Raw genomic sequence first — 27891 nt, 5'->3', positions numbered from 1 at the left:
CAGCAAGGGAGATTTAGGTTAGATATTAGGAAACGCTTTCAAACTATAGGATAGTTAAGCTCTGGAATAGGCTTCCACATGAGGTTGCGGAATCTCCATCGTTGTAGGTTTTTAAGGACAGGTTGGACACACAACTGGCTGGGATGTTCTAAGTCCATGGTTCTCAACCAGGGGTACGTGTACCCCTAAGATACACGGAGGTCTTCCTGGAGGTGCATCAACTCAGCTAGCTATTTGCCTAGTTTTACAACAAGCTACATAAAAAGCACTAGCAAAGTCAATACAAACTTAAATTTCATACAAACAATGACTCCGGTATACTGCTTTATATACACTATACACCAAAATGGAAGTACAATATTTATATTCCCATTGATTTTATAATTATATGGTTAAAAATGAGAGTCAGCAATCGTTCAGTACTAGTATGCTGTGACACTTTTGTATTTTGATGTCCGATTTTGTAAGCAAGTAGGTTTTAAGTGAGCTGAAACTTGGGGGTACGCAAGACAAATCAGATTCCTGAAAGGGGTACATTGGCTGGAAAGGCTGAGAGCCACTGTTCTAAGTTTACTTGGTCCTGCCTCAGTACAGCAGGCTGGACTTGGGGATGTCCCAAGTTCCCTTCCAGCTCTACATTTCAATGATTTTGCAGTTACTTGGATGCAGCTAGCCACTTTCTGTGAGCAATCTCCTCTCTGCAGACACAAGTGCAGGGTTGTGTGCAAGCAAACACCAGTCAGTGGCTCCTTCAAAAATCCAGCCCTGGTTTAAATAATAAAGTGCTTCTGCTCGTAAAGCAGACTGGGAGCTAGGTCAGGGCCTGACACTGGGGGCCTGAATTGCCAGTGTCACAGATGCTGTTGCCTTTCAAGATGGCCAGCAAAGTTTGTCGAGCAGTTAGAAGACTTGCTTAGGCCTGGGGAGTCCTGGGCTCAAATCCCTGCTCTGCTACAGATTTCCCGTGGGACCCTGGGCATGTCACAATCAATTATTTGAAATCAATGGGCATTAGGTGCCTAAACACCTCTGATGCTCTGGGAATGGGATCTTCGTTGCCCAGCCGTACAATGGGAATAACAGACACACACGCGCGGACACACACTGTCACTGTGGATGTTGCACCAGTTTATTGGTAAAATTAACATGAAGCCTCACAAACGCTGGAACATGCTTTTCCTTTTAAAGAATTTCCACTGGACCTTAATGGTTAGCATCCAGTCGTTGACATATAAACTCTTACAAGCTGATGTGCACACATGCGCCTCAGGGAGAAGATGGCAGCATCCTGGTGACGGGGATGGTTTCTGCGCAATGCACGGGGAGCCTACAATTCATTTGCCAGCCTTCTGGGCCTTCTGCGCCGACTTGGTGACCTTGCCAGCACCACCGCTCTTCTTCTCCACGTTCTTGATGACGCCGACAGCCACGGTCTGCCGCATGTCGCGCACGGCAAAGCGTCCTGCGGGGGGGGAGGGAAATGGAGAGGAAGGAGATGGTGTGAGAACAACAGGAGCATGTTGCTGTCTCTAAACACTTGTAGGGCCCCATTTCAGACTAGACCTAGAGACCCCTTCTGACCAGTCCATGCCCAGAGCAGGCAACGGACTTTACCAGGCAGACGGTGGTCAGACTAGAACAGAGGAGGAAGGATAGCTCAGTGGTTAAGGCACTAGACCAGGACAGGGGAGACCTGCATTCAATTCCCTGCTCCAACACAGATTTTGTGTACGATCAAGTCACTAAACATCTCCAGGCCTCTGTTTCTCTCTGTAAAATGGGGACAATAGTCCTGCTTACCTCACAGGGAGTATGTCTGTTAACATGTCTGAGGTGCTCAGACACCACATAATGGGGGCCTGATAAGTACCTAAGACAAATAGACCTGCAGTAAGGAGGGACAGTGGGCTGCCCTAGAGGGACAAGGCATCTTGTTCCTCCAACCAGCAGGAGCTGGGCGTATTGCACTCTGCCCCCCAGGGAGGCTATGAAGAGATCCTCATATTTACGGATGGCAGCTCCAGGCTAATGCCTCATTCAGAGCCCTGCACCTCCAGAGGAGCCCTGGGCTGCATAGGGATGCCCCCTGTGCTCTGAGATTTGTTTGCCAGCTCCTCCCTCTCACTCTGACAGACAACCTCACCTAGTAGCTCCTTCACTATCCCCCAGGCTTGGCCAATTCAGACCCCTTTAAGACTTAAGGCATCTCCTGAGCAAATACAGTGAAAGGAAGAGCAAGTCAAGGACAGCATGACCTCGGTGCAGGTGCCTATCGTAGACCTCATGCAGTTCCTCCTTTGCTCCATGTAACCCTATTTCCTTAGGGTTTCGTGTGGCTGATTGAGAACTGGCCAAACAAACGTCAATGAAATTGAGAAAAACAGTTGATATTCCTGTCCATTCTGCAATCAATTCCAGATACTAAGCACCATGCATGTGGGCCACGTGAGCCCAGCAATGCGATCCCACGGCTGCTCTCCTCTCAGATTTGGCTGAGACTACAGATCCCAACATGCAATTCTCCCTCTACACTCTAGAGCGGCTGTGTGAGGTGTGCACAGATTGCACCTGGCTATTAGCTGTATGAGCAGGTGCACTGAACTCTGTTCTAGGCAAATAAGCAAGGCCTGCAAGTTGCTACAGAGCTGCCAATCAGGCACTCAATTGGGAAAGGGACATAATAACAATGAGTTTACATTATTTAGCCCAGCAACAATTCCCGTATAACCTTCATTCCTTGCTTAGAAGTACCAGTAATAGGGTAAGTGTTCAGTAAAGTGGTATTTATCAAGCTAGCCTTCGCACTGCTGCTCAGTGAACTGAAGATTTTGTAATCACCCCGTTATTAAAAGGTTACTAGAGAGTTGTGCTGTACAAGTCCAAGCATTGCCACATAAATACACCCTGGTGCACGACAGCATCCAAAGGGAGCTGCTTTAACACATTCCCCCCTTTGCAGGAGCTGGGGCTCCTTGCCCCAGAAAGATCCATCCCACTTTGTGCAGTAGCCTGTTCGCAGATGACATGCTTGGTTAGCTGCCAGGATTTGATTTAGACTAGAGAACCCAAAAAATTCACAGTCCGCATCATAAATGCTACGTCATCGGACTCCGAGAGACTCTTAGTAGCTCAAGGACCTTTCCAATTAGGGACCTCCTCACCCTGACGTGACACGTGGTTTCCGGGAAGTAACAACTGACCACGGCCTGGGAAATAACCAGCCTTAAGCCCCCCTTTTGTGGGCGTGTGTAGTAGGAACGGGAGGTAAACAATGAACCTGTTGTCTCACCAAGGGGTGGGTACTGGGAGAAGCTCTCCACACACATTGGCTTCCCAGGGATCATCTCCACAATGGCAGCATCTCCGGATTTCAAGGATTTGGGGTTGTCCTCCAGCTTCTTGCCAGAGCGTCGGTCGATCTTCTCCTTCAGCTCGGCGAACTTGCAAGCGATATGCGCAGTGTGGCAGTCGATGACAGGGGAGTAGCCAGCGCTAATCTGGCCGGGATGGTTCAGAATGATCACCTGGAACACAGAACAAGGAGCTCGCCAGGGTACACAGAGGCAAAAACCGTGAAGGAAACCCCACGCAGCTCAAGTACCCAATATGTTGTGGGGGAGGGGAGTGAAAAAGATACTGCTATCTAGTGGCTGGCACTCAGTGAAAATAAGACACTGACTCATTACCAGCTCTCAGAGTTCACCCTTAGCTTAGCAATGTTGCTGTGCGCTGTTCAACAGCTGCTGTGTTCTACCCCAGAGGTGGCTACATTTCAGAAGCGGGGAAAGCGATTCTTATATGTGCAGGTACACAGCTTGAACACCAGGTAGTTAAGAGCTCTGGGATATTTCTGGGAGAAAGGCACTACATAATTATAAAGCCTTCGCCTCGAGCTGGCTGTGATATTCTCTACTAGCCTGGGGCAGCCCTTCTTGAGATGATCTTATCCATCCCGGCAACCTGATATGCCAATAGGCAGGCCACGGGTTTGTTCCGTATCTGTGACCAGAAAGTCCCCAGCTTGTCCATGCATGCGCTGATGGACGTGACTCTCACAGACCCCCGTTACCTGGTCACCGTTCCGTGCTGCTGACCTGAGATGTGAACTGAGCTGCCTCCTGGGGCGGGTCCGACTTGCTGTCCCCGCAGACGTTCCCGCGGCGGATGTCTTTGACGGAGACATTCTTCACGTTGAAGCCAACGTTGTCTCCTGGCAGGGCCTCGCTCAGAGCCTCGTGGTGCATCTCCACCGACTTCACCTCAGTGGTGATGTTCACTGGGGCAAAAGTCACCACCATGCCAGGCCGGAGGATCCCCGTCTCCACGCGGCCCACTGGGACGGTGCCGATACCTGCGGGGGAGGAGAGAGGCGGTGACATGAAGACAGCAGAGCACAAAGCAGTCAGCTTACCATATTCCCAGAGACTGTGGGCCAGACCATCAGCTGGTGGAAAGCACGGAGGTCAGTGAAGCTATGTCAGTTTACACCAGAGGAAGATGTGGGACTATTTGCTTATTTACGGCCTAATCTAGAACCAAGGCAGGCCAGATCAGCTACCAGGGCCCCTAGCAATGCCTTGCTCCGTGCCTGATAAATGATACCCATTCAGTGCTCTGAGAAACCCTCTATAGCTCAAAGAAGTGGCCTCAGAGCCAGGACTAGCTGTGCAGCCCCATGTCATCTGAAAGCAGTTCCATTCCACCCGTGTAAAGCCTCTTGATTTAAATTCATAGCGACAGGAAAGCAATCTCCTGGCCTGAATATTGCTAAGCGTTTTCACACTGGCCCTGACAACGCACCTGATACTTGTTCAGAATTAGCGCCTAGCTGCAGGGAGTGACAGAATGAGAGAGGGTATTAACCAAAGGGAGGCCTTTTACCAACTTGCTCCCTCTCAAGAGTTTGGAAAACTCCATGAGTTACGTAAGAAACACCAAGAGAAATGACCTTGCAAAGAGGCCAGGAAGCCTGGCGGGATCCATCCTCTCCCTGGAGTCTGCTCTTGTACTCCCTGTGGTATCGTTTTCCGCCAAACACTCGTCTTACTCCATGGGAAAACCCTCTGTATCTGTTGCTCATGTGCCCTTGACTGGGACCCACTAACTAATGACCATGTGATCTGCTGTGGCAGGCTAACGATTAGAAGACCAGGCTGCAGCAATGCACTTCAGGGGAGCAAAAGTCAATCCATGCCTGACATCCACACAGAGCAAGTCCTAGCAAGGGTGAGGGGAGGGGCTGTAAATTGATTGTGTGAGATTCAGCAGACATTGCCTTGTGCCCTAAGCAGGAGGGACTCCTGCAAAATATTTATATCCACTGAGACATCAGTTCACCAGGCCAATGGAGACAGTCTGGCTTAAATATCCCACACACAGTTTGCTGGACAGGCTAGCTAACGAGGTGTTACTGATTGACACAGGCAACTGGAAGGCTCCCGACTCTGCGGGGGGACCAGGTGCCAACAGGGCAGAGAAGGATCTCTCAAGGGCACAGGCTATTGGCTTGCTGATCTGACTTTCTTCAGTGAATTTTAGTGCTTGTGTGGCAGACAGTGCTGGTGACACCAGGGCATAGCACCAGCAGCCACTGAGCAAACTTCCTTCCCCCCGGAGAGCTAAGCCTCAGCAGCTACCTCAGAGCCTCCTGGCTGTCCTGATCCTGGCCTCTAGCACAGTTTTGCCACGAATCATAAACATGCATTTCCTTTTGGGCCTTAGACCAGATTTCAGCAGACCCCTGTTTCCAGGCACAATCTTTCACCCACGATATTCATGCTCAGAAAATTAATTCTGGGTGCAGGTTGTGCCCCCAAAAGCAACATTCTGCAAATGCCTCCCTAAATCTCCAGCCGTGTAAAACTAGCCCGTGATGGGTCTCTTTGCAACGGTCCTAACTCAATGTTCCCTTTTGCTTCCTCTGCTCCAACCCTTATAGGTCTGATCTTGGGTGGAGTTTGCAAAGTCCAACTAACAGCCCAATTAGATCTGGAAAATGCAGACAACTATGGGGAAAAAAGTCTCTGCTCCAACCACCAGAGAGCGCTGTGCTGAGGGAGAGAAGATAGCAATAGCTTTGCTCACCGCCGATCTTGTAGACGTCCTGAAGGGGCAGACGCAGAGGTTTGTCTGTAGGGCGGGTGGGAGGCAGGATGGTATCCAGAGCTTCCAGCAGCGACACTCCACTAGCATTTCCTTCCTTACGTTCTACCTTCCAGCCTTTGAACCACGGCATCTGGAGAACAAAAAGGGGCAGAAGCATGCCAGTCCCCTGCAGCAGAACCCTTCAAACCCAAAGTCCCCTAGAAATGTTCCAGCAGGAGAGGAGCATGCTAGAAGCCCCGTATCCACATTGATGCTGGGGCAGCCATTCAGCCACTGAATCTGAACCCCATTTTCACACAGAGAGGCTCATTTCTCTCCAGGAGAACAGAAAGCTCTTTATATGAGCTGGGGTTGCAGTCACCTGCTGACCTGTTCACCCAGTCTTAATCTGGTTTGACTCATTTAGCAAGGAGCAATCCTTCTGCTATATCATCCCGTGCGTTAACCTAGATCTGCCTGCCTTAACTCACCATCTGCTCCAGCAAGGCCTCCCAGCCCCCATTCTCTCCTCTCATTAGGAGCAGCATACACCATATGTTAGCACAAGTAATCCAGTGACACAGCCTGCTGGGAGGGAGAGACAGTGAACATGCTGGTCTTTTAATTCCCTTTGCATGCTGGGATACACTGTTCCCTCCACCCACAAATCTGTCCCCATTCACCTTTGCTCTGATGACTCACTAAATCTCAGCTACGGGCAAATCCAAGCCTTCAGACTGCTGGATGCTCTAGGGAGGGGATGTCCCCTATTTTGTGACAAACACAACGAGTTCATCTACGGGCAGAGTTACAGTGGCTTAAACTAGGGGTGCATCTTAAAATCGACATCATTAAACCAAAGCAAATGTCTGCGCGGATCCTCTGAAAATTGATATCAACCTGATGTCTGCTGATCAGGAACAGGGTTAAGATAAGTCACTCTTAAACTGAATAAAATGCATTCACACAGGGGTCTGCTCGGTCTCACTGAACTGGTTTAAAACGAAGTTAAACTTGTGCAACTCCAGTGTGTAGAGAAGGCCAGAGAGGGGCATGCATGGGAGGAGAGAGGGAGAAAATGGTGAGATGGGCCATTGAGAGGAAAGTTTCTCAAGTTAGAGGGAGAAAGACAGACAGATGGAAGGGAGTGCTAAAGAGAGGAGGAAAAGCAACAGGCGACCTCAGGACAGGGTGGGCTGACGCTGAGCTGAATGTTCAAGATTCCTTCAAGTCTTGCCAGTCTGTAAAGTACGAGTCCACTCAAAGCAGCAGGTGTCTGACTGTTTAACTGCCTGATTTAATTGGCAACTTGCTCCGGGCACTGCAGCTAAGCTCCCCCCAGACTTGAATGCCATTATCGTCCCAAATCCTAGCAACCCTCGGTGGGCGCCATGCCAGGCAACTCCAGCTCATGTTTGCAATGCAAATCAAGACTGTGGCTGGCTTCTGGCAGCAAGCGGCACATTCCCTGACCTCCCTTCGCGTTTGGCTCCGCGGCCACCGACACAGAGACAGCGTGGCCACCTGCCGACCGTGCGGGACAGAATTCCCAACCGTCAGCTCTAGAAAACAAAACTCTTCCAGGTGAGCTGCAGCAGCAACCCTCAGCTCAGCCAGCAGAGGGAGCTGAACCTTCGCGCAAGCCTGACACAGTCCATCCAATAGACAGCGGTGACACAGGGACACACACCAACAGGTTCCTTTAACCCTGACATTAGGGGTAACCGGGAAAACCCAGCGAGGGGAGCCCAGGTCTCCCGGTGCATTCTGAGTGCCAGACTTCCTACCCTCCAGAGGTGATGGCACAGCCTTGCATCTCCCACTGGCCACCTAAGGAAAAGTGTCTGCAGAGTGGATTTTTTAGCGTAGCAAGCAGAGGGCTGTTATTTTATTATTTGCATTACAGGAGCAAACAAAATCAGCCCCACTGTGCCAGGCGTTGTACAAACACGGGGAGTGGCAGCCCGTGCCCCGAACAGCTTACCATCTGAAGGGACAACAGGTAGGAGGAGAAACAGAGGCATGGAGAGGGGATGTGATTTGCCCAAGGTCACCCAACCACTCAGTGGCAGAGCCAGGAATGGACCCAGGCCTGCTGACTCTGAGCTCAGTGCCCTCAGAAAACAGCCCATGCCCTCAGCTGGGAGTCACAAAGGAGAGAGACAGGAGAAGTGGGGACAAGGAGTCACAGAGCTGCGTTGCCAGGACCTCATCCACCCCACTCTGGAGAGGTGTCTAGTGACAGGCTCCTGATTCAGAGCCAATGGCCACTCTAGGTGGGTGTTGACCCATGTGAATGTCAGAGCTGTGCCAGCTGGCAGTCTGCTTCCCCTGTCACTTGGGAGGTCTCTGGGAGCTTCCACTCTCACTTCCCTGATGGCTTTGGGCAGGTGGAACAGCCCTCTGCTGCTCCCCATCGCAGAGCTCAGTGCACGACATGCCGGGGGAGGAAGGACGTGAACTGGAGCCATTCCTGGCCTGCTTTAGCTCACACTGGGGACTGGTCTGTCTCCTGGTGGCTCTGGAATCTGGGAGGTGCAAAGGTAGCAAACAGGCACCTTCCCCCTTCCCTCCACATCCCCACCCAAGCTGCTCCAAGTCAGCCCAGCCACATCCCAGGAGCTCTTAGTAAAATAAAACTAGCGGTAGGATGCTCTAGTGGATGGGAGCCAAGAGTGGCACCCGGAGCTCCCAAATTCAATTCCCCTCTGCCGCTGACTTGGGCATGCCACACGGGGCCTGATTCCCAGATGTCCTGAGCACTCCTAGTCCCCACTGACTTCAACTGTGCTCAGGACTACTGAAAACTTGGTGAACGTCTCTGGACTTCTCTACACTAGGAAAATTAGTACCAATAGGTTATAGCAATGGCCCTCAGAGATGCAGCCCCACCAAGGGTAGCAACAGCATAGGCCCTAGTGTAGACAGTGCTCCATTTCATACGCTTATCACTGTACACTGGTCCAGTTGTACTCTTGATATATTACAGGCACTCCATGTTCTAGTGTGATGCACCTTCTGTGTCAGAGGTTCCCTATCCATAAGAGGGCGTCCCCACCTCCCAACGGTCTTAGGTCTGTAAAGTGCTTTGAGGATGTAGCTTTTCAGGGCAGGGACTGTCTTGTTGTTCTCCGTTTTCACAGTGCCAAGTAAAATGGGGCTCTGATCCCTAACTGGAGTCCCTAGGGCTACTGGAATACAAATATTAAAACACTGTAGCTAAGCACTAAGTTCTATATTTCACACTATCTTGGCCTGCTATGCCAGTTTCCCCTCATGTTACTTTTAATTTACACTGGGGTAAGTGAGAGAAGAACCAGGCTCCCTGTGGTGTTGCTAGCTCTGGATAGCTGGTGTTTTTCATAAAGCCCCAGCGCTTGGAGTCAGGTGATTCCATGAGAATCTCAGCAGGGTTTGTTTTGTTAAGTAAGTTTCCAGCAACTACACCACACCACAGAAACACTAACCCAGGAACCAATCCCTGTAACAAACCCCGTTGCCTACTCTGTGCCCATATCTACTCTAGCGACACCAGAGGACCCAACCACATGAGCCACACCATCAGGAGCTCATTCCACCTGCACATCTACCAATGTGATAGATGCCATCGTGTGCCAGCAATGCCCCTCCGCCATGTACATTGGCCAAACTGGACAGTCCCTACGTAAAAGAATACATGGACACAAGTCAGACACCAGGAATGGTAACATACAAAAGCTAGTAGGAGAACACTTCAATCTCCCTGGACATTCTATAACAGATTTAAAAGTAGCCATCCTTCAACAACAACTTCAAAAACAAACTCCAAGAAGAAACTGCAGAGCTAAAATTCATTTGCAAATTTACCACCATTAATTTGGGCTTGAATAGGGACTGGGAGTGGCTGGCTCACAACAAAAGCAATTTTCCCTCTCCTGGTATTGACACCTCCTCATCAGTTATTGGGAGTGGACCACATCCACCCGGATTGAATTGGCCCTGTCAGCACTGGTTCTCCACTTGTGAGGTAACTCCCTTCTCTTCCTGTGTCAGTATATTTATGCCTGCATCTGTAATTTTCACTCCAGGCATCTGAAGAAGTGGGGTTTTTGACTCACAAAAGCTTATGCCCAAATAAATCGGTTAGTCTTTAAGGTGCCACCGGACTCCTCGTTGTTTTTGTGGATACAGACTAACATGGCTCTCCCCGCCCCCCCGATTCTTTCCAGCCCTGGTTGTTCCACAGAAAAGCCTGAAAATGTGACTCCTCAAGGCTCAAAACCAAGAAGCAAATAAAAAAGGGATTATTTCCAAGCCAATCGCACAATTGGGGGTGGGGGGGGCCTGCCTGGTGAGTTTTGCACCCTGCGGGTTGGCGGTACTGCCTTGGGGCCCTGCTAGGGTTGCTGGAGGCAGGTGGGTTTTCCTCAGCACCTCTGCCCTTTCAGCACCTCAGGGCCAATAAATGAGTGAACCTTCCTCCGCATCAAAGCATGGGACTTTGCACCGCCCAGGCCACAGAAACCTTTGGCGGAGACTGTGTGAGGCAACATCACCATCTGGTGGACAGTCTCCTTCATTGCCATCACTGACATGCTCTCTGGAGATGCTACATTTGCATTCCTCCCTGACAGTGACAACACCCTGTAGATCATGGGGCACCAGAAAGCACAGAACTGTCTACAGGGACATTTCTGCCTGGGTCCCTCATTGCTAGCCCCTCTGGAGTTTCCTGCCCAGAACATTTCTGGTATTTAGTAGGCAGTTCAGTATCAGAATCTATTAGCTACTCCTCTAGGGGCTAGGACTGGGAGCCATCAGCAAGCGAAATGTCCCTTTATCCAAACAGAGACGGATTTAGGAAACTCCTATTTTCCCCAATCTTCACCCCTGTCCACGTCCCATCACAGACACACTTGTCTCTATGCACTATAGACGTGGGCTTGATTCTCTGCTGCCAGGCACAGTCACATACAGCTGGGGGTATCCAATGCTGCCCCTCTGATCCGGAACCATTTCACACCCTCTTCCCACAGGTGTCAATGGCAACACAAGTGTGAGGCAGCAGAGAAACTGGCTCTCCAGGTGATGTTTCCCGCCCGGCGCCTTCAGGCAGGGAAACACTCAGTCCAGGCCTGGCTCTGAAGTCAGCTAACCTGGATCTCCTTATGAATAGTCTCAGCTGTGGGGCTCTCTCCTGAGAGAGATGTATTCAAGCAAGGCGGAGGCATGGGATGGGAGGAGCTATACCATGGGAGGGACCCTGGAAAGAATTTGGGTGACTCATCCTGGAATGCTCACACTCTATCAAGTCCTCCACTGCCTTCTCAAGGATGCAGCATGAGGACTCCCACCATCTCCGCTTGGAGGGCCTCTTGCTGTTCCACCAGGCCTCTGTGCTTGCTTCCAGGTACCTAACCCCCACTGAGGTACCAGCAAGGAGCATTGACTGCTCTCCATGAGGACAAGGCATAGCTCCATCTCACATCCCCAGTGCATTCAAGCCATATATATTGTGATGGACTCAGACCAGAAGGATATAAGGGTAGTGGAAGGCAGGTATATCAGCCTCAGAATGAGCAGGTCCCTGTTCCCTGGATAGCCAAACAAAGGCTACTCCAAGACAATCAAGGCACCTGATGCCAATTTAACCAATTAAGGTCATTAGGCTAATGCGGGCACCTGACCTCAATTAACTGGCAAAGGGTTAGTTAAGGCCCTTAGGCTAATGGAGACAGCTGGAACCAATTAAGGTCCTACTCATACTGCTTAAAAGCTCTCCTTTCCAGCTCTTCTCTAGAGAGAAGCATTGCTGAAGCCTGAGGTAAGGGTGAAGCCTGGGAAAAGGGGACCATGGGGAAGCGGCCCAGGGAATCGAAGCAGCATCATTGGTGAAGGGAAAAACCGCTGCTACCACTAGGGTCCCTGGGCTGGAACCTGGATTAGAGGGTGGGCCCAGGTTCCCCCCTTCCCCCGTGCTCTACAGAGATCCCTTTGAGAGGGGAAGCAGACTTTGGCTCAGGCAGGAGGCCAAGCTGAGCCTACCAAGCTCTAAGGAGCAACAGAGACTGGGGGTATTCCACCTTCCATGCTGGCCTGCGATGAAAGTAGCTCAATAAGCGGTGACCCTTGCTGCTATACTGGGAAAGGGAGGTCCTATTGAGGGTCTTGGTGAGCTTCTGAGGCCACTGAATCTGCCTGGAAGCGTGGGACCCACCAATACAGGTTTGGAGCTTTGTCACTATCTACACACACACACACGTGCCCATTTTTACTTGGCCTTATTTGAGGGCCAAGGTTGGCAGGTGAGAATGGAATCCACTCCTGGTGGGCAATGTCCAGGCAGGGATGGGTTAAAAACTAGGGTGTAGAAGCTAGAGCCTATGCAGGTACAAAGCTGCTAACTGGAGACTATGCCCAGGCTGGAGTTTAATTTGCTGGAGAGAGATGACTGAGCAGCTGAAATCAAGACCAGCCAAGCTGCATTTCTCTGTGCTACACCCTTTGTGGCCTGGGTCTATAGGGCCAGAAGGGGCTGGTAGACCTGACCTCCTGGCTGCAGGGGCTTGGCTTTTGTGGCTCTGGTAGACAGAGGGTACAATAACCACACTAAGGAAAAGGCAGAGGACTGCTACCATTGATTAAAATGGCTCAGCCTCTCCAGCAAACTGCATTGCTCCCAAGCCCCCTCTGCTCTGGCAAGTGACTGTGCATGGGGGAGCCTCTCCTTCTGTGTGGCTGAAAAGGTTAAAACTGCAGTGGTTGGCAGCCAGCCCTGCACCTGCCTCTTCCTCCAACCGGTGCAAGAGAGAACGGGCATCAGTTTCCAGATTGAGTTTCATGCCTTTGTTGGAACTACTGACTGGTACGGAGAGAGCAATAGCCTGGCAGCCTTGAGTCAAGGACTCTGCGTGATCACGGGCCCTTCCCAGGAGCCACTCACTCCCACCCAGAAATTCAGGGAAGAAGCCCTAGATCCTTTAGCAGTTCATTCAGCAGAACTGCTCAGAAAGTATTTCTAAAGGCGAGGACGCTGGGGTGGACGGGGGAGTGTGGAGACACTGCCTGACCCGGCGCCTCTTTCATTACAGCCCTGAAGGCAGTGTTTAATTTGTATCAGGGAACCGATCTTTAAAGAGACCTGTTGCTTGTCAACTCGGCCCACAAGTGGTGAGCCTGATGCCGGATTGCCAGCCACAGGGGTAAACAGCCTCTGCTTGGTGGAGGCACCTTCCTTGAAATAGGCTTCCAAGCAACAGAAAACTGCAAGGGGAAGGGAAAAGCCAAGTTTGCCTGCCCACTGAAATCCATGGACATTTCTCTACTAACTTCAGGGAGCTGCAGATTGGTCCCCATGGTGTATAATCAACATAGGCCTAGGAATTGTTGGTTCAGTGGAATGCATTATATTTAACCCTTAAACTGCTGGGCACATGCTAAATCAAGCAATCCACTGGCCTGTTCAAGAAGCGTCGGTCTGACAGCACGAACTGTTAAACAAGGTCTGAATGGAAGTGGGGTGCCAAGACAATGGAGAGCGTAGCACAGAATCTTCTGCTGGCCGGCGTCTGTTACTTTCGATATACTCACTGCTTCCAAAGCAGGAACTGGGGACTGGTCCAAAATGACTGTCTCACAAAGATCTCCTGCAGCAAATGTAGCCAGGCGGTGTCCTTTCTTATTTGGGTGAGGCCAATACATGGCATGGAGGAGAATGAAGCTGCCACGGGTTCTAGCGGTTTCTTGGAATTCTAATCGCATAGGGGCTGCTGAGCATGTGACTGCCTTATGCTTTAATGGAACCCAGCCAGAAAATGGGGGTGAAAATAAAGACTTTACTGTAAGGGGGGGGAAAATGCAGATGCTGCTTCTCACTAGAACCCTCCTAGGAGAAGTGGCGGTAGGGTGTGCTAGTCTCATCTTTTGGGTAAGACGTAAGACTGAGATCCTGGTCATTTGCCTGATCCTGCAAATTGCTATGGTTACGGGCTGCAATCCGACAAAGCCAGCAAGCAAGACTGAAGTCAATGGCATTATTCATATACTTTAAGCATGGGCTTAAGTGCTTTGCTAGACTGGGGCCAGAGCGCTCGGCACCTTGCAACAGCTCGTTACTCAGCCTGATTGAGCCAGTGCTAAGGGTCTTGTGGTGCGTTCATGAGCGTAGGAGTGTAAAAATTCTACCCACCCAAGCTCCTGCTGCAATTTCGATTGTCTGGAGCATTCTAATGTGCTGTTCAAACAGCTGCCGGCCGCCCACCCCAGAGACAGCTGCCTCTGTCTGGCATGGGAAAGCTATTTCTGCACATAAGCTTTGCACAACCAAGGAGTAGCGTTTAGAAAATGCTGTTAGGATGAATGGGGCCAGCTCACTCAGAAGTTTAAAAAAAAATTTCCCTGCATGCCACAGCCTCACTCTGCACCTCCACTGCCCAACCTATTAATAGGAGGGTTGCTCAGTATCATCTTCCCAACCCAGCAACTGGTGACATTTGGAAGCCTAACTTGAGTCTAGTCAAGAACCCTGGTACTTTCCTCGTAGTGACCAAGACAGACCTTACCCTAGCTTCACTGAGCATAGGAAGAGAACCTCTAAAGTCCAGGGGACAAAATAGTCTCTTCTAAGTTAAGCCTGGTCTTTTGACCAGTTTGTCCTATGGAGGTTCAATGATGTTTGAATAAAGTTTCATTGTTGTTAGGTATAATTACAGCACAGCCCTCCTTTAACTGAGGGATAATGTATCCGAGTACCTCAATCTTCATTTTCATAGCAGCCCTGTTTGGAAAGACAGTGCTATTATCCACCTTTTTATAGGTGGAGAACAGACCCACAGAGAAGCTAAATGGCATGGCCAAGGTAACCTGGGGAGTCTGTGCCAGACCAGGGAATTGAACCTGCCTCTTACAGAGGCCAGGCCACCAGCCCAACCACTGGACCCTTCTTCCCCTTGGGTTTTGGTTAGTTTTTTCCAACGAAAAAATACTTCACTATATGAATGTCACTATAGTAGGAGCCAGGCTGTCTGGCAAAGGAGTACTGACAACTGCAGGACGTCCCGGCAAAGCCCTATTGTCACACCTGTTGGGGAACAGCTGTTGCAAGATTAAGAGCTTAGCTCTTTCTCTTTATCATGGGAAACGGCAACATCTCTTCTCCTCCTATCTCAGCTGAGCAGAGGGGGAGGTGAAGTTAATTTTCATATTTTGATTTCGCCAAGCCAAAAAAAAACCACACAACTGTGGCCCCCAAGACATGCCCTGGGGCATGTCTGAGGAAACCAAGAAGTGGCCCTGCCATGTGGCAGCAGACAGAACTGTCTCACTGTTAGGTCATATGCCTTATAGGGGAAGGAGCTGCTTCGGGTACGATAAACCGTCCCTGAAATAGCTCATTCCATTCTAGGTACCACATCATCAGAAAGGTATGGACAAAGCAGGTCGGAGGAGATCAGTGGGATGGAGGACTGATTTAGGAAGGAAGAGTGAACGAGCTAAATCTGCACAGCTTGGGGAAGTGAGGGCTAAGGTGGGAATAGGAGAACAATGTAGCAATATGTCCAGGGTGTACCTGCTGAGGAAGGAGAGGGATTCTCTAGCATAGTACATGGCATATCACTAGGAGGAATGGGAACAAAATTTAGACAGAAAGGGACTTTTAGAATTAATGTCAGGAAATTCTTCCTCAGTTGGTCTCTGAATGGTTTCAAACGGGGAGTGGTGAAGCGCCACTGCTTGGGTCATTTAAAAGTAGAGTGGGCATAACCCTCGGCAATGTCCTGTGGGGAACAATCCTGGATGATCTGATGGACCATCACTTCCATGGCTAACTTCTTGGAGAGTCTTGGGTTGCCTGAGTAAAGAGACTACCCAGAGACACATACACACACACACAGTGAATCAATGTCTGACACACACACACACCCACACAAAATCAATGTGTGGCTGCTGTATTGACAGACACTTCTGGGAGAATTTCCCAATGCCGGATAGGCAGAAACTAGACTGAATAAAGGGAGACATTCCAAGGGCATGACCTAGTTTGTGTTATTTCACTGAACAAACAGTGCACGAAAACATGTCATGCTCCCCCTGGGTTTGACAACCACTTTGGATGGATCTGGTTACTACAAACCAAAGGCCTTCAAATTAAATCCCTAAGGAGAAGTTACTCAAACCAATTCCTGCAGCTGTTTACCCTTATCTGCCATGGCATCAGTCCAACACAGGATGATAATCAGGGCCCTGAACACTAGGCCCATTTACATTTGGTCAGCTTGATTAAAGCTGTGGGACAAAGATCTATTTTTGCAATACAGATAGTTCTGCATCGCAGGGGTGCATGCAATCTGCATTCATTTTGCACAGCACAAAGGTCAACCTCAGCCTGGATTTGAGCAGCTTTGAGGCGGCAAGTCTAGCACCGCACCCACGCACACTTACATTGGGAGATGGCTCCAGCATGTTGTCCCCATGCCACCCAGAGATAGGCACGAAGGGGACCGTGGCAGGGTTGTAGCCGATCTTCTTGATGTAGGCGCTGACCTCCTTGACGATCTCATCGTAACGTTTCTCGCTGTACGGCGGCTCTGTGGAATCCATCTTGTTGATGCCCACAATGAGCTGCTTGACGCCCAGTGTGTAGGCCAGGAGGGCATGCTCACGGGTCTGCCCATTCTTGGAGATGCCAGCTTCAAATTCACCTACGCCAGCAGCAACAATCAGCACGGCACAGTCAGCCTGGGAGCAAGAAAGACAAAGCAGATTAGGTGTTGATGCTAGCCCAAAGGAGATCTGTCCTCTGCTGCTTTGTCCTTGGTTCCTCTTGAGTGAGAAGGTTCAGAACCTCTCCATGCAGGTTCCCTCCCTGACCTGAGTGCTCCCTCTATTCTTATGTGATAAGTAACAGCTTCCTCATCTTGAAAGCAAGCCTCCTCTTTCCCATCCTGCTGACCCAGCTCTGCCCTATTAGGAAATTTGCTATTGTACTAGGATGGTCTTGTGGTGAAGGCCGTAGCCTAGTACTTGAGACTAAGGTATGGTCCTGCTTTTGCCACAGGTGATCTTCAGCAAGTCATTTATTCTTTTGTGCCTCAGTTCTCTATATGCAAAATGGGGCTAATAATACTTTCCTACCTCAGAAGGGTGTTGTGAGGGCAAGTTCATTAATGCATGTGCAGTGCTCACCTGCTAGCGACTGGGGGCCACCTAGGAACCTAAACCACTTCTCAGACCCTATTGATCCTTTCAATCTCTCGTTGCTTGTGGGTGGCTGCCCAATGCACACTGGAATAGAGTGAGCCTGCTCCTATCCAACACTTCTCTCTGCAGTGCTGGTTGAGGATTAAATACTGTTCCTAGTTACATCAGTGTGAGTATTGGCCCTGATTTTAACAGGCCCAAAAGGAGTACTCCCAAGTCTCTCGAGACAGGCAATGTCTGAGCAGGTGCTATTGAAACTTCACCCCACACAACTCTTGGGTGCCAATTGTGCTATGCCAGACTGCCAGTTGAGCTTGGTCTTATGACGTGAGCTCGGAACCAGGACAAGACCTGAGTTGGATCTAAAGCCCATGGAAGCCAATGGACCTCAATGGACTTTGGATCAAACCCCATGTGCACAAGCCCAGCATACTATTATCTATCCCCTCTCCCAGGCAGGAGTTCTCTCATGACCACATTCCCTCCTCAGCTACATATAGGGACTACAACGGAAGCTGCCTGCAAGCATGAGAAGGCAGTACATGACCCCAGCTGCGCATCAGGATATGAATTTCACAGGAAATAGGTTATATAACTCCCCACTGTCATTTACGGCTCATCCAACTCCCAGTGAAATCAATGGAATGATCCCGGTCATCTAAAATGGGACCCAGATGTGTTCTGTACGCCGAGCAGCAGAATGGGAGTAGCCAGAGTACATTTAAAGTGTTAGGGATCAAGGCAGAATTAGTCTTCATAACTGCACTGGGTCACTATGTGAGACCGAGAAGCCGCAGATAAGGCTCACCTGGGATTCCCATTTAGTCCAACAGAGGCCGTGCATTTCGTGTCATGTGACAAAGTGTTGCCAGCCAACATTTCCCACTCGCAGGTGGACCCCAACGACTGCTATATTTTGTCACAGCGATCTAGTAAAGTAGCTCCAGGGCCTGAACTGGAGAGCTGCCAACCACAGCAGGAGTTTGCAGCTGCTCCGAAGCAGGCCTGTGGGAGGGACTGCAAGGTGGGGTGTGCCACGGCTGGGATTCCCACGGCACTGCAGTCCAGTTTAGCTCAGGGGGTGCTGCTTGCCTTGCACGGTAGAATGCATGGAATATTCATCCTTCTCAAGCCAGTCTAAACACTGGCGAATGGTCCCGTCCCCAATACCACCTGAACCCTCGCTCTCCGCGGCTATTCCTAAACAGCTTGAGCTGTCTGCACTTCTATATCTCAGACAGCGTACCAGCAGCATCCTGAAAATGAACTGCAGCTGGCTCGTGTTCAACAGGGGCCTCTGTATCTGTCCGATGCCTCCTGTCTACGTCACCAATGAGCATTCATCATGACAGGCCAACAGGAGTCCAGGGTTTCTGCATTCTGGTGTCTTGCAGGGGTGTTGCTTGCTCAGACCGACAGTTCTGGGGCTAGTGCAATGCACCAATGAATGGTGAGACCCAGGTTCAAAGTTACCACCTTGCTTTCATGCCTCTGTTCTGGCAGCAGCCGATGGTGATAAGGGGAAAGCTACCACCAGCCTCCTGGAAGGCAAGTGAGGAGGGCCATTCTGCACTGACCTGACATTTTCCACCCACCCCTCCAATGGCTATCTTAAGAGTAGCTGCTAGAAGTCTCAAAGGAGGCCTCTAGCCTTGTCAGCTATATGGTCAGGTCCCGCCTGGTGGCTGTGGCAACATGAAGTGCAGGTCAAGGAAAAGCCCTCCCTCACTGGGAGCCCCAAATTTCATGACACCTCCCCCCCCCCCCCAACAAAAACTATACGCAAACCCATCTGCTTCTAACCGAGGGAAGCTGGGATTAAGAATTTTCCTCCTTGCACTTTGGACAGCCAAGGGAACTGAGGACACATCATGATGCCACTCCTGCTTCCAGGCTGCTCCCGCTGCTTTGCTAGACCCCAGCCCATTCTCACCCCAAAGGGGAGAGTGTACAGGGCCCACGCTATGTTCTCAAATGCCATTGGCCATTTGATTATAGAGGGGTGACTCAAGCAGGGGATTGGGAGCCAGGACTCCTGGGTTCTGCCCTTTGCTCTGTTGCTGACCCTGCTCTGGGATGCTACGCAAGCTGCTTGGTCACCATTACCAGCATATCTGCCTCTGAAACAAGGCTAATGACATTATGCGTCGCTTGGCAGCATTGTGAGGGTTAATTAATAAAACTTTGCATTTCGTTAGCACCTTCATCCGAGGATTTTAAAGCACTTTACTGACCTGAATTAGGACCATGGGATTCCCTCTCCTCTTGCCCCTTCCCACCCTCTGGCTGCAGAGAGTTCTGTAACAGCTGTCAGCCATGGAGGGACAGTTAGCTCAAACTGGGAGGAAATCAAAGGGGAGGTAGAGGGGCTTTGAGATTAGTGGGTGGGCCTTGCCAGACACAGAAAGACCCCATGCACATTGGTTATCAGTGGGTGTTTCTACAGCACCCTGTACTGCCACCATGGGAAGGAAGTTACTGGGCTCAATATGGGGGTAACAGCATGAAATTTAATGGCCTGTGATATACAGGTCAGATCTATTGGTCCTTCTGGCCTTAAACTCTAGGAAACATTAAGTTGCAGCTGGGGCTGCACCGCCATTACTGCCCCTGCAACGGTCCAAATACAGGAGGAGGGTTGTGGGTGTGGTGTTTCTGGATTGTAAAAACCAGTGCAGCGTGATGTACAGATGAAAGAGCTTCAAGTTTGTTTCAGTCTGCATCTGCTGGATTCTGAAATGAAGTCTGGTAGAAAAAGCCTCCCCTCCCCCCCCAATTTAGGGTTTCAAAAATATGCATGGGCACCACCCATCCATCCCCCCCCACACCCCAGGGTGTCACCCAGCTGCCCTGTCCCCTTCCCGGGTGCCACCCACCAGCACAGCACACTTTTACTTTCAAGTCCTTCTGCTCCTCCTCTCCTTGCTCTCACCTGTGACGTCCCTGTGATCATGTTCTTGATGAAGTCTCTGTGGCCCGGGGCATCAATGATGGTGATGTAGTACTTGGTGGTCTCAAACTTCCACAGGGAGATATCAATAGTGATACCACGCTCGCGCTCAGCCTTCAGCTTGTCCAGCACCCAGGCATATTTAAAGGAGCCTTTCCCCATCTAGCAGGTGATATTTAAAAAAAAAAAAATAAATAAAGAGGAGAGCACCTGATGAGAAGAAACCTGAGCCCAGAAACAGGGTCAGCTGATGATGTGGCATCCCATTAACCTGCCTTCACGAGCTCAGATACCCAACTAGGGAGTTGTTGGTTGCAACCATTAACGACAAAACCCTACTGAATTCAATGGCAGCAGGCCCAGGTCCTTAATCTGTATTGAAGGAAATATGCGCTTCTTTTGGGCAAACAGGACATGATAGTAAAGAATTATGGTGCAATACTAGAAAAATCCCTGACCCCATGTTGCTGGCTATTAGGTGAAACTGGGCCCCATTGCTGGCTAACCGAAAATGCTGTTTCTCAGTCCAGAAGCCCAGGTATCGGTGTAGCCAGCCAATAGTTGAAATGACGACTACCACCACAGTATAATGCTGGATAGATTAAATCAATAAAATGATGGGATATTGTTGGCTGCTGCCTAAAAGAGCAATGTGATGTTGCTAAGTGGTGGATGAATTCCCAGGCAAAACTATGCTAGGATATTGCTGACTAACATGAAGTCCTGGCCAGCAGTATCCAATGCATAAAATGCTGCATGGGGCTAATCAAAGTAAATACCATCATGGTGTGACAGGCCTCGCTCATAGGTAAAAATCATACTTTTTTTAAGCTAATGAGTAAAATAGTGTTTTCTTTGTTGTATTGCGTGTCAATTTAGTATTATCCCCACATATTAGTTCACTACCTGTGTCTTCCCCCTTATGTCTCAATCTACACATTCATATAGCTGGGGAAGCCACTAAATTAGGTTTTGCCATGTATTGGGTCCATCTTCCTCGCTCTGGCCTTTTCTAATGACAAATCTTGATCAGAACTCACACCAGTAGGGGGAGCTGCTCTTTCCCCTCCTGGATTGGAGTTGTGTGTATCCCTCCCCAAGTGTGAGCCTTCTACCAATGAAAATGAAGCCTCAGAGAGGGGTGGGGTGGGGGAAACTATCCTGCAATAGGCTCTCTGAGATGCGCTGTACTTACTTGGCTGTTGCCTGGCAATGCTTGCAGAAATAAAGGTGTTAATGCTCATAGATATTCCAGTCTTTAAAAACACCTGAAATATTCTAAATTGGGGAAAAAAAATAGACCTTATCTAGAGAATTAGGTCATTTGCCATGGCATGCTTCTCCACTTCCTATGCAGTTCTCAAGAACATAGCAAATGCCATAGCAGATTCATCTAGTCCACTACCCTGTTTACAGTAATAATCAGTACAAGATGCTTCAAAGAAAGGTGCAACAAACTTCATAAGGGGCAATTCTGGATGATCTATCCCCAGTGGAAGTTTCTTCCTAACCACAGGCTGTTAGTAGCTGCTTGTGGCCTGAGATATGAGCGTTAATATTGCTGCATAAAAGTTTCTCCTCTCTAACTTAACTGTGGATATTCTGCTACTGCGTTCTGTTAGGTCCGTTGCCATCAGAGTCAATGGAAAGACTCCTATTAACTTAGACAGCTGCCATGTTCCATCCCAGAGGTGGTGATGTGATTTCCCCTGCGCACGGTTTGTGGACTACAAATGATTAATGGAGTGCAGACTGCTTACACAGATTTATATCGGGAATGACTTTGCATCTGGCTACTGAGGGTGATGGGCATAGTCCTAAAATTGGTTGAAAAACCTTCTCCTTGCTACATGGAAATAAACAGCCACGCCGAGCAAACAGAGCCTACATCTTCTGATTAGAAATGCATGGAAACTCATTCCTATCTAAAGGTGCATCCTCACATGTCCTTAGATATAGGTTGGTGGCACTGGAAAAAGCTATACAAAGAAAGATCCCAAGCAGTCCCTGTGTCCTTACAGCTAATCTAAAAGAAATACAGATTATAATCAGGATCTGAGCAAGTGCTAACAGATTAACCCTTTTCAAGCTTGCATACTTATTTGTCTAGCACATTATTACAAATGGAAAAGTACAGGGGTTAGTCTTACTGCAAATAATTACGTTTTGAAATAGTGTGGCTATATCAGAGGAACTGCTTTAGTTAGTGGAATTGATTAACAATACATAGTTCTGATATAGCACTTCTCATACAAAGTGCTTTGCAAGAGATGGTATCAACAGCCCCATTTTATAGATGAACAAACAGAGGCAGAATGTGAAGAAGGTCACAGGTGGAGCTAAGAGACGGGACTCCAGGTCTCTAGGCTCACAGCCCACTGCTCTGCTTGCTTAACCATGCTGCCTGACAAACTGTATCTTCCCAGAAAAGCAGACTGGGATTTGAATCTAGTCTGAACATATTTGGGATGGTTCTTACCCTCATCTCTGTAGGCCATACCTTCAACATACAACCGTGCCTTCTTATTTGATACCTCACAACGTTCCTCCTCACTCAGAAAAACAGATCTTTGAGAATTATCAAAGAGAGGGTTATTTGCTTATCCCTCCCCCCACCCCCCAGAAGGGGTGGGGGGGCCCTGGTCCTTCCACATAAGTGCTGAATTACACTAAAACTTGCAATGTCATGCATAGCTTGAGGACAAATGTGAGCCTTTATTTAACAAACAGATTCCCCCCCTCCCCCAGGTCCCTTTCACTGGGTATATTCAATTACCCAGAACTGGTGTGGAAAAAAACCTGTATTATCTAGCTTTGCACAATAACTCCACTGTTAAATACCAGAAACTGCCTGATATTTCTCGATTAAGCTAAGCATCAAGGACAGTTATGTTCTGAGATCAAAAATAATGAATAAAGAAACCTTCCAAGCTACTACAACCTCTGTGCTCTAGTGAAATAATTCTCTCCTTTTATCTTTTCTCCTTTAAAAAACACAACAGGACCGGGAAAGGGAGGGGGCGGGTGGAGCAGTGGTGGTTGTCGTTTTGTTTTTTTATTCATGCAGGCCTCCATTTCCTCCTAATGCAACTTAGTGAAAGAAAAACCCCTCCACAGCCCTGCATCAGAAAATGGAGTCTGGAAGCTCAGTCAATAGGCTATTAATAGCAGCTTCTAGCCCCTGCATATTCTGGCAAGTCAGTGAAAGTGTCCGTTCAATTAAAGTGGCTGCAGTCACATCTAGAACAACCTAATTATACAGAGTCTCACTCATCGGTACAGGACAAAAATATCTATGAAAACAGCACGGTCCATTTTAAAACAGAGTTTAGACACAGGACGCAGCTCTCGCTGAGAGAGCTGCAAAGGGAACGGACGACAAGGTACAGGGAAAAGGTGGTTTATCCTGGGTGTTATTCCGTAAATGCAAAGGGTTAAGAGGCAATCAGCAAAATGTCTATTCACGACTGGCAGCTCTAAGAATGCTGCCATTTTTGTATACCACACATTGAATTTTAGAAAGAAAAATCAAAGTATATATGCATCAAAGACACAGATTTCTGATGGCCACAGCCCTTTTGAAACAATGCATCAGGGCTCCTAATGGTTCATTTCACTAGAATTTACCATTGCCACGTTCTGAGCTCTTTTAATTTAAGAATGTCATTCTGCAATGGTATTTCTTCCCTTTTACTCCTATGTATTTGCCCTTGTTATATGCACTATGCTGAAAGCCAGATAAATGCATTTGTTATTATGCTGCTATTATTTTTGTCTTTATAAAAGAGAAATCATAAAATTAAATGAAATGCACATATTTCAGACCAGGTTTTCTACTTTGACAGCTACTGTCAAAACTACACACAAGATCCCAAACCCAAGAACGTAAATCAGTTTTACCAGACTGGATCAGACCATCTGCCCAGTATCTAGTCTCCAACAATGGCCAATACCAGCTGATTCAGAGTACAATGCAAGAAATCCTAGAGCAGGCAACAATGGAATAATCTCTTCCTAGGGAAAAATTCCTTCTAGCTCCCAGTATTTAGATGTTGGCTTATGTCCTAAAGCACAAGCATTTATCTCGCTTCCAGAATCTTTATTCTTTACCGTTATAATTTATTATCCTTGTAAATCTCCCATATGGCTTTCAAATCATGCTCAACTCTTACCCGCATTGATATAATGTGGCAATGAGCTCCACAGCCAACTAGAAGACCCAGAGTACAGGGTGCAAATGCCAAAATGTCCTCTTTTACCAAGGCCAGAAGAGTTGGAAAGGCCCTGAGGTGAAGGGATATTGAGAGAATAGGAACAAAGGAGGGCACAGGAATAGAGGGAAGGGTGAGGAGGGGCACAGGAAGAATGGAGGAAATGTAGGGAACAATCCTGCACTGGCAGGGGATGGATTGGATGATCTACAGAGCTTGCCCCTCACTCACTTGCTGAGGAGAGGACAAAGGGGAAGGCACGGGAGGGGTCCGAGGTCTCACCTCAGCAGCTTCCTTCTCAAATTTCTCAATGGTCCTTTTGTCAATGCCCCCGCATTTGTAGATGAGGTGCCCAGTGGTGGTGGATTTCCCAGAGTCCACATGTCCAATGACTACAATGTTGATATGTGTCTTCTCCTTCCCCATCCTCTCGGGTTATATTGGAAAGGGCCGACGCTAGCAAAGGAGCGGAAGCAAAGCTGCGTTTTTTTGTGGAGGCTGGGGAGAGACAAACAAGAACATCAAAAGAGTCTGACAGCAACAGCAACACGACCCAGGGCAAACAGACCTTCCCAGTAGTTTCACCCAGGCTGAGTCTGACGACCACGACAACACTGTTTAGCTATTTAGACATATTACCTTTTGCCTCCTGAATTAAGGCACTCTCTCCCCAGATCCCAGCAAGCGAGATGTAGGCCAGACATAGTCAGGTTTGTCTGTCCGCCTCCCTTTTTTGTAGCCATGATGGGGCCTGCCTGCCTCTGGAGTTGCTGTGGCTGATGCTAACCCCGTTCATCTTCTATTTTTGTATTCTGTATAAACCCTTCCAAGCCCCGTGCAAGTCGCCATCTTTTCAGCCTTTGCAAGGAAGCCAAAGATAGGGGAGGAGACCGCTCGTTCAAAGTGACACGTCATAGGGGCCCCAAACATATCATCCTAGTTAGCCCTTGAAACCCTGCCAGACCAACAGCTCCCCCCTCCGTCTCACTTACGGGGGGTTGTTACTGATTTATTCTTGGTGCTTCTGTGTCAAAGATTCCAGTGATTTTTAGGCACTGCCTCCATTTCATGCACTGTTCTGCTCTCAGAGGAGCTCTCGGGCATCCATTCTTGCCTAGACTTGTCTCCATAGAGGTCCTATAAGATACTCAATTCCTTTCTGTTTGCACCATGGACTGAAATCTCCCAAGAGCTCATGGTTAGGATGACAATATGGTGCCCACAAAAGGGAACAGACAAAAATAACCCATGCTCAGCCCTCTCCCCTAAAGCTGAACTGGAAGCAGCCTGGGCGCTTGCAGGAAACTCAGCAATGGCGTCAGAGCACACAGTAGCGTGTTTTCTTCCACGCATCAAGAGAAAATTGAAGAAGAGGTATAAAAAGAAGGTATAAAAGCAATACATCCAGCTATCTGCCTCAGCATCTCAAAGGACCCTGTAGCACGCTGCACCTGCTACAGTAACTGTGCAGAACAGAAGCCTAGGTTGTTGCCTAATAAAATCTAATTTCTTGTATCCACCCTTAAAGTTAAAAGAGCTCAGGGAAAGTTTGCTGGTGTAATACAGATTCCATCATGCACTCGGTTATAGCCCCTCAGAGCAGCCTTCCAGGACGGGAGCAAACCCCTCCACCTTTTTCACCCTTCATGGACCTGGCTCAGATCATTAAATCAGTTGTGCTAATGCACATTATAAGCCAACACAAATGAATGCTGCGCTTTCAAGTCTGTGCATCCCACATCCTCCAGCTGCAACCCATTCAAGATAAGCAACCTCCAATGGTTTCAGAAACCTCTCCACCATCTTTTTTCCCCCAGGGTTAAAGATGCTAAGTGCCTTTATTTTCAAGTGGGGAGGAGGGTCAGGCATCTTGGGCTGGAAAATCTAGTTCTGTGCAAGCTCTGCGAACGGTCAAACCCCCCTACATACAGCACCTGCTGGAGTCTGGTGACACAGCCTCCCCTTCTCTGCCCCTCCCTCTGGGTTATTTTTAAACCCTGCTGGCCCCAGACTGGGCTAGTTCAAAGCAGTTAGGGACTAATATTCCCTTTCCTAGCACCCCAAATGCTGATTTCTACCCAAAATTTTCCAACCCGGCCACCTTTTCCGACCGATCTGCAAAGCCCCAAATGTATGCATGTCTTCCCTACCTTTCCTTGGGGGTGTCACCACAAGGTCAAACCCAGCCGCTGCTCCCCCTGGCCCGATTTCCTTCTCTCTCCCCACTCCCCCCCCAGACCACCCCCAGCCTGGGAGCCGTTCCCACGCGCTGCAAAGACCCTGGAGTGGCGAGCGAAGAGGAGACGCACTCGCCAGCCGCCGCAATGACACTGCCCCGACCGAGCAGCTTAAGAGCGGCGTATGCCTCGACCAGACAGGACCGGCTCCTGCTCTCGGCCGGCTGTCGCCCCGCTTTTTTGTGCCCCTTTTATTCTCCATCGCCGGCGACCACGGCTCGCCCTTCATCGCCGCACGGGCATCACTCGCTGCAGCGCCGCCTCCTCCTCCTCCTCCCCCCACCCGCGGCTGCAGCCCCCCGCTTTGCAGGCGGCCCCCGCCGCGAACTCGCGCCCCGACGCTGGAGCCCCGGGTTCGAGCCGGCCCCGGGGCGCCCGGTTCCCGCAGCAAGCGGCGGCGGCGGCTGGGCGCTCTTACCGGTGGCGGCGCCGGGCTCAGACAGCAGAGGCTGCCAGCTTCGGCTCCGGCGGCTTTATCTCCCTGGGAGGGGGTCCCCCTATTGCCGGTGCCGGCGCAATGCAGTGACCCCCTGCGCTACAGCAATGCGGTACCGAGCGGGGCGGGGCCGGCGGAGGGGGAGGGCGCCTGGGAACAGCGGGGGGGAGGGCAGGGGAGGGGAGAGGAAGAGAAAAATAGAGGAGAGGAGAGGAGAGGAGAGGGGAGGGCAGGGCAGGGCAGGGTGGGGTGGAGGAGCTAGAGGGGGGGGGGAGGGGGAGATTGGGGAGGAGGGGGAGATAGGGGGAAGGGAATGAGGAGCCGGGGGAGTGGGGAGATAGGGGAAGGCGGGGGGAGGACGGGGAGATAGAGGGAAGGGAACGAGGAGGGGCAGATGGAGGGGAAATGGGGGGGAGGAGGGGGAGAGAGAGGGAAGGGAATGAGGAGCTGCGGGGGATGGGGAGTGGGGAGAGGAGGGGGAGATGGGGGAATAAGGAGATGTGGGGAGGGGGAGATAGAGGGAAGCGGGAGTGGGGAGAAGATGGGGATGGGGGAGGGGAGATAGCAGGAATGGGAGGAAGAGGGGGAGATGGAGGGGGAATGAGGAGATGGGGAGATAGGGGGAACGCGAGGGGAGGACGGGGAAATAGAGGGAAGGGAATGAGGAGGGAGAGGGAGGGGGCAGGAGGGGGAATGAGGAGATGTGAGGAGAGGGAGAGGGAGGGGGCAGGAGGGGGAATGAGGAGATGTGGGGAGGGGGAGATTGGGGAGGAGGGGGAGATGGGGGAAGGGAAT

General features: G+C 49.9%; 1 protein-coding gene across 4 annotated transcripts; it reads right to left on the bottom strand.

The window, feature by feature from the left end:
• Positions 1 to 1107: 1107 nt before the first annotated feature.
• Positions 1108 to 27891, bottom strand: EEF1A2 (eukaryotic translation elongation factor 1 alpha 2). 4 transcript variants are annotated; one of them, XM_037877121.2, is made up of 8 exons: positions 27079 to 27891; positions 24706 to 24921; positions 20195 to 20374; positions 16504 to 16800; positions 6085 to 6235; positions 4095 to 4351; positions 3290 to 3524; positions 1108 to 1462 (listed from the first exon to the last, which is right to left on the bottom strand). In XM_037877121.2, the coding sequence occupies exons 2-8, from the start codon at positions 24847 to 24849 to the stop codon at positions 1335 to 1337; spliced, it is 1392 nt and encodes a 463-aa protein (XP_037733049.1). In that variant the 5' UTR covers positions 24850 to 24921; positions 27079 to 27891; the 3' UTR covers positions 1108 to 1334. The 4 variants fall into 4 exon arrangements, with proteins under 4 accessions (XP_037733049.1, XP_043382956.1, XP_043382957.1 ...); XM_043527021.1 differs by lacking the exon at positions 27079 to 27891 and adding an exon at positions 26574 to 26908; XM_043527022.1 differs by lacking the exon at positions 27079 to 27891 and adding an exon at positions 25063 to 25309.

This window comes from Chelonia mydas, chromosome 13 (assembly GCF_015237465.2).
Source record: "Chelonia mydas isolate rCheMyd1 chromosome 13, rCheMyd1.pri.v2, whole genome shotgun sequence".
Taxonomy (NCBI): Eukaryota; Metazoa; Chordata; order Testudines; family Cheloniidae; genus Chelonia; species Chelonia mydas.
The sequence above is the reverse complement of the archived record's forward strand: the minus strand, read 5'-3'. Positions and strand labels throughout refer to the sequence as shown.

What these genes read in the sequence shown, in the direction of transcription:
- EEF1A2 (XM_037877121.2), bottom strand. Translation starts at nt 24,849, where the DNA reads ATGGGGAAGGAGAAGACACATATCAACATTGTAGTCATTGGACATGTG. An exon ending in TTGAGAAGGAAGCTGCTGAG is followed by an intron (nt 20,375 to 24,705) that starts GTGAGACCTCGG and finishes ATCACCTGCTAG; the next exon opens with ATGGGGAAAGGCTCCTTTAA. An exon ending in TGATCACAGGGACGTCACAG is followed by an intron (nt 16,801 to 20,194) that starts GTGAGAGCAAGG and finishes TCTTGCTCCCAG; the next exon opens with GCTGACTGTGCCGTGCTGAT.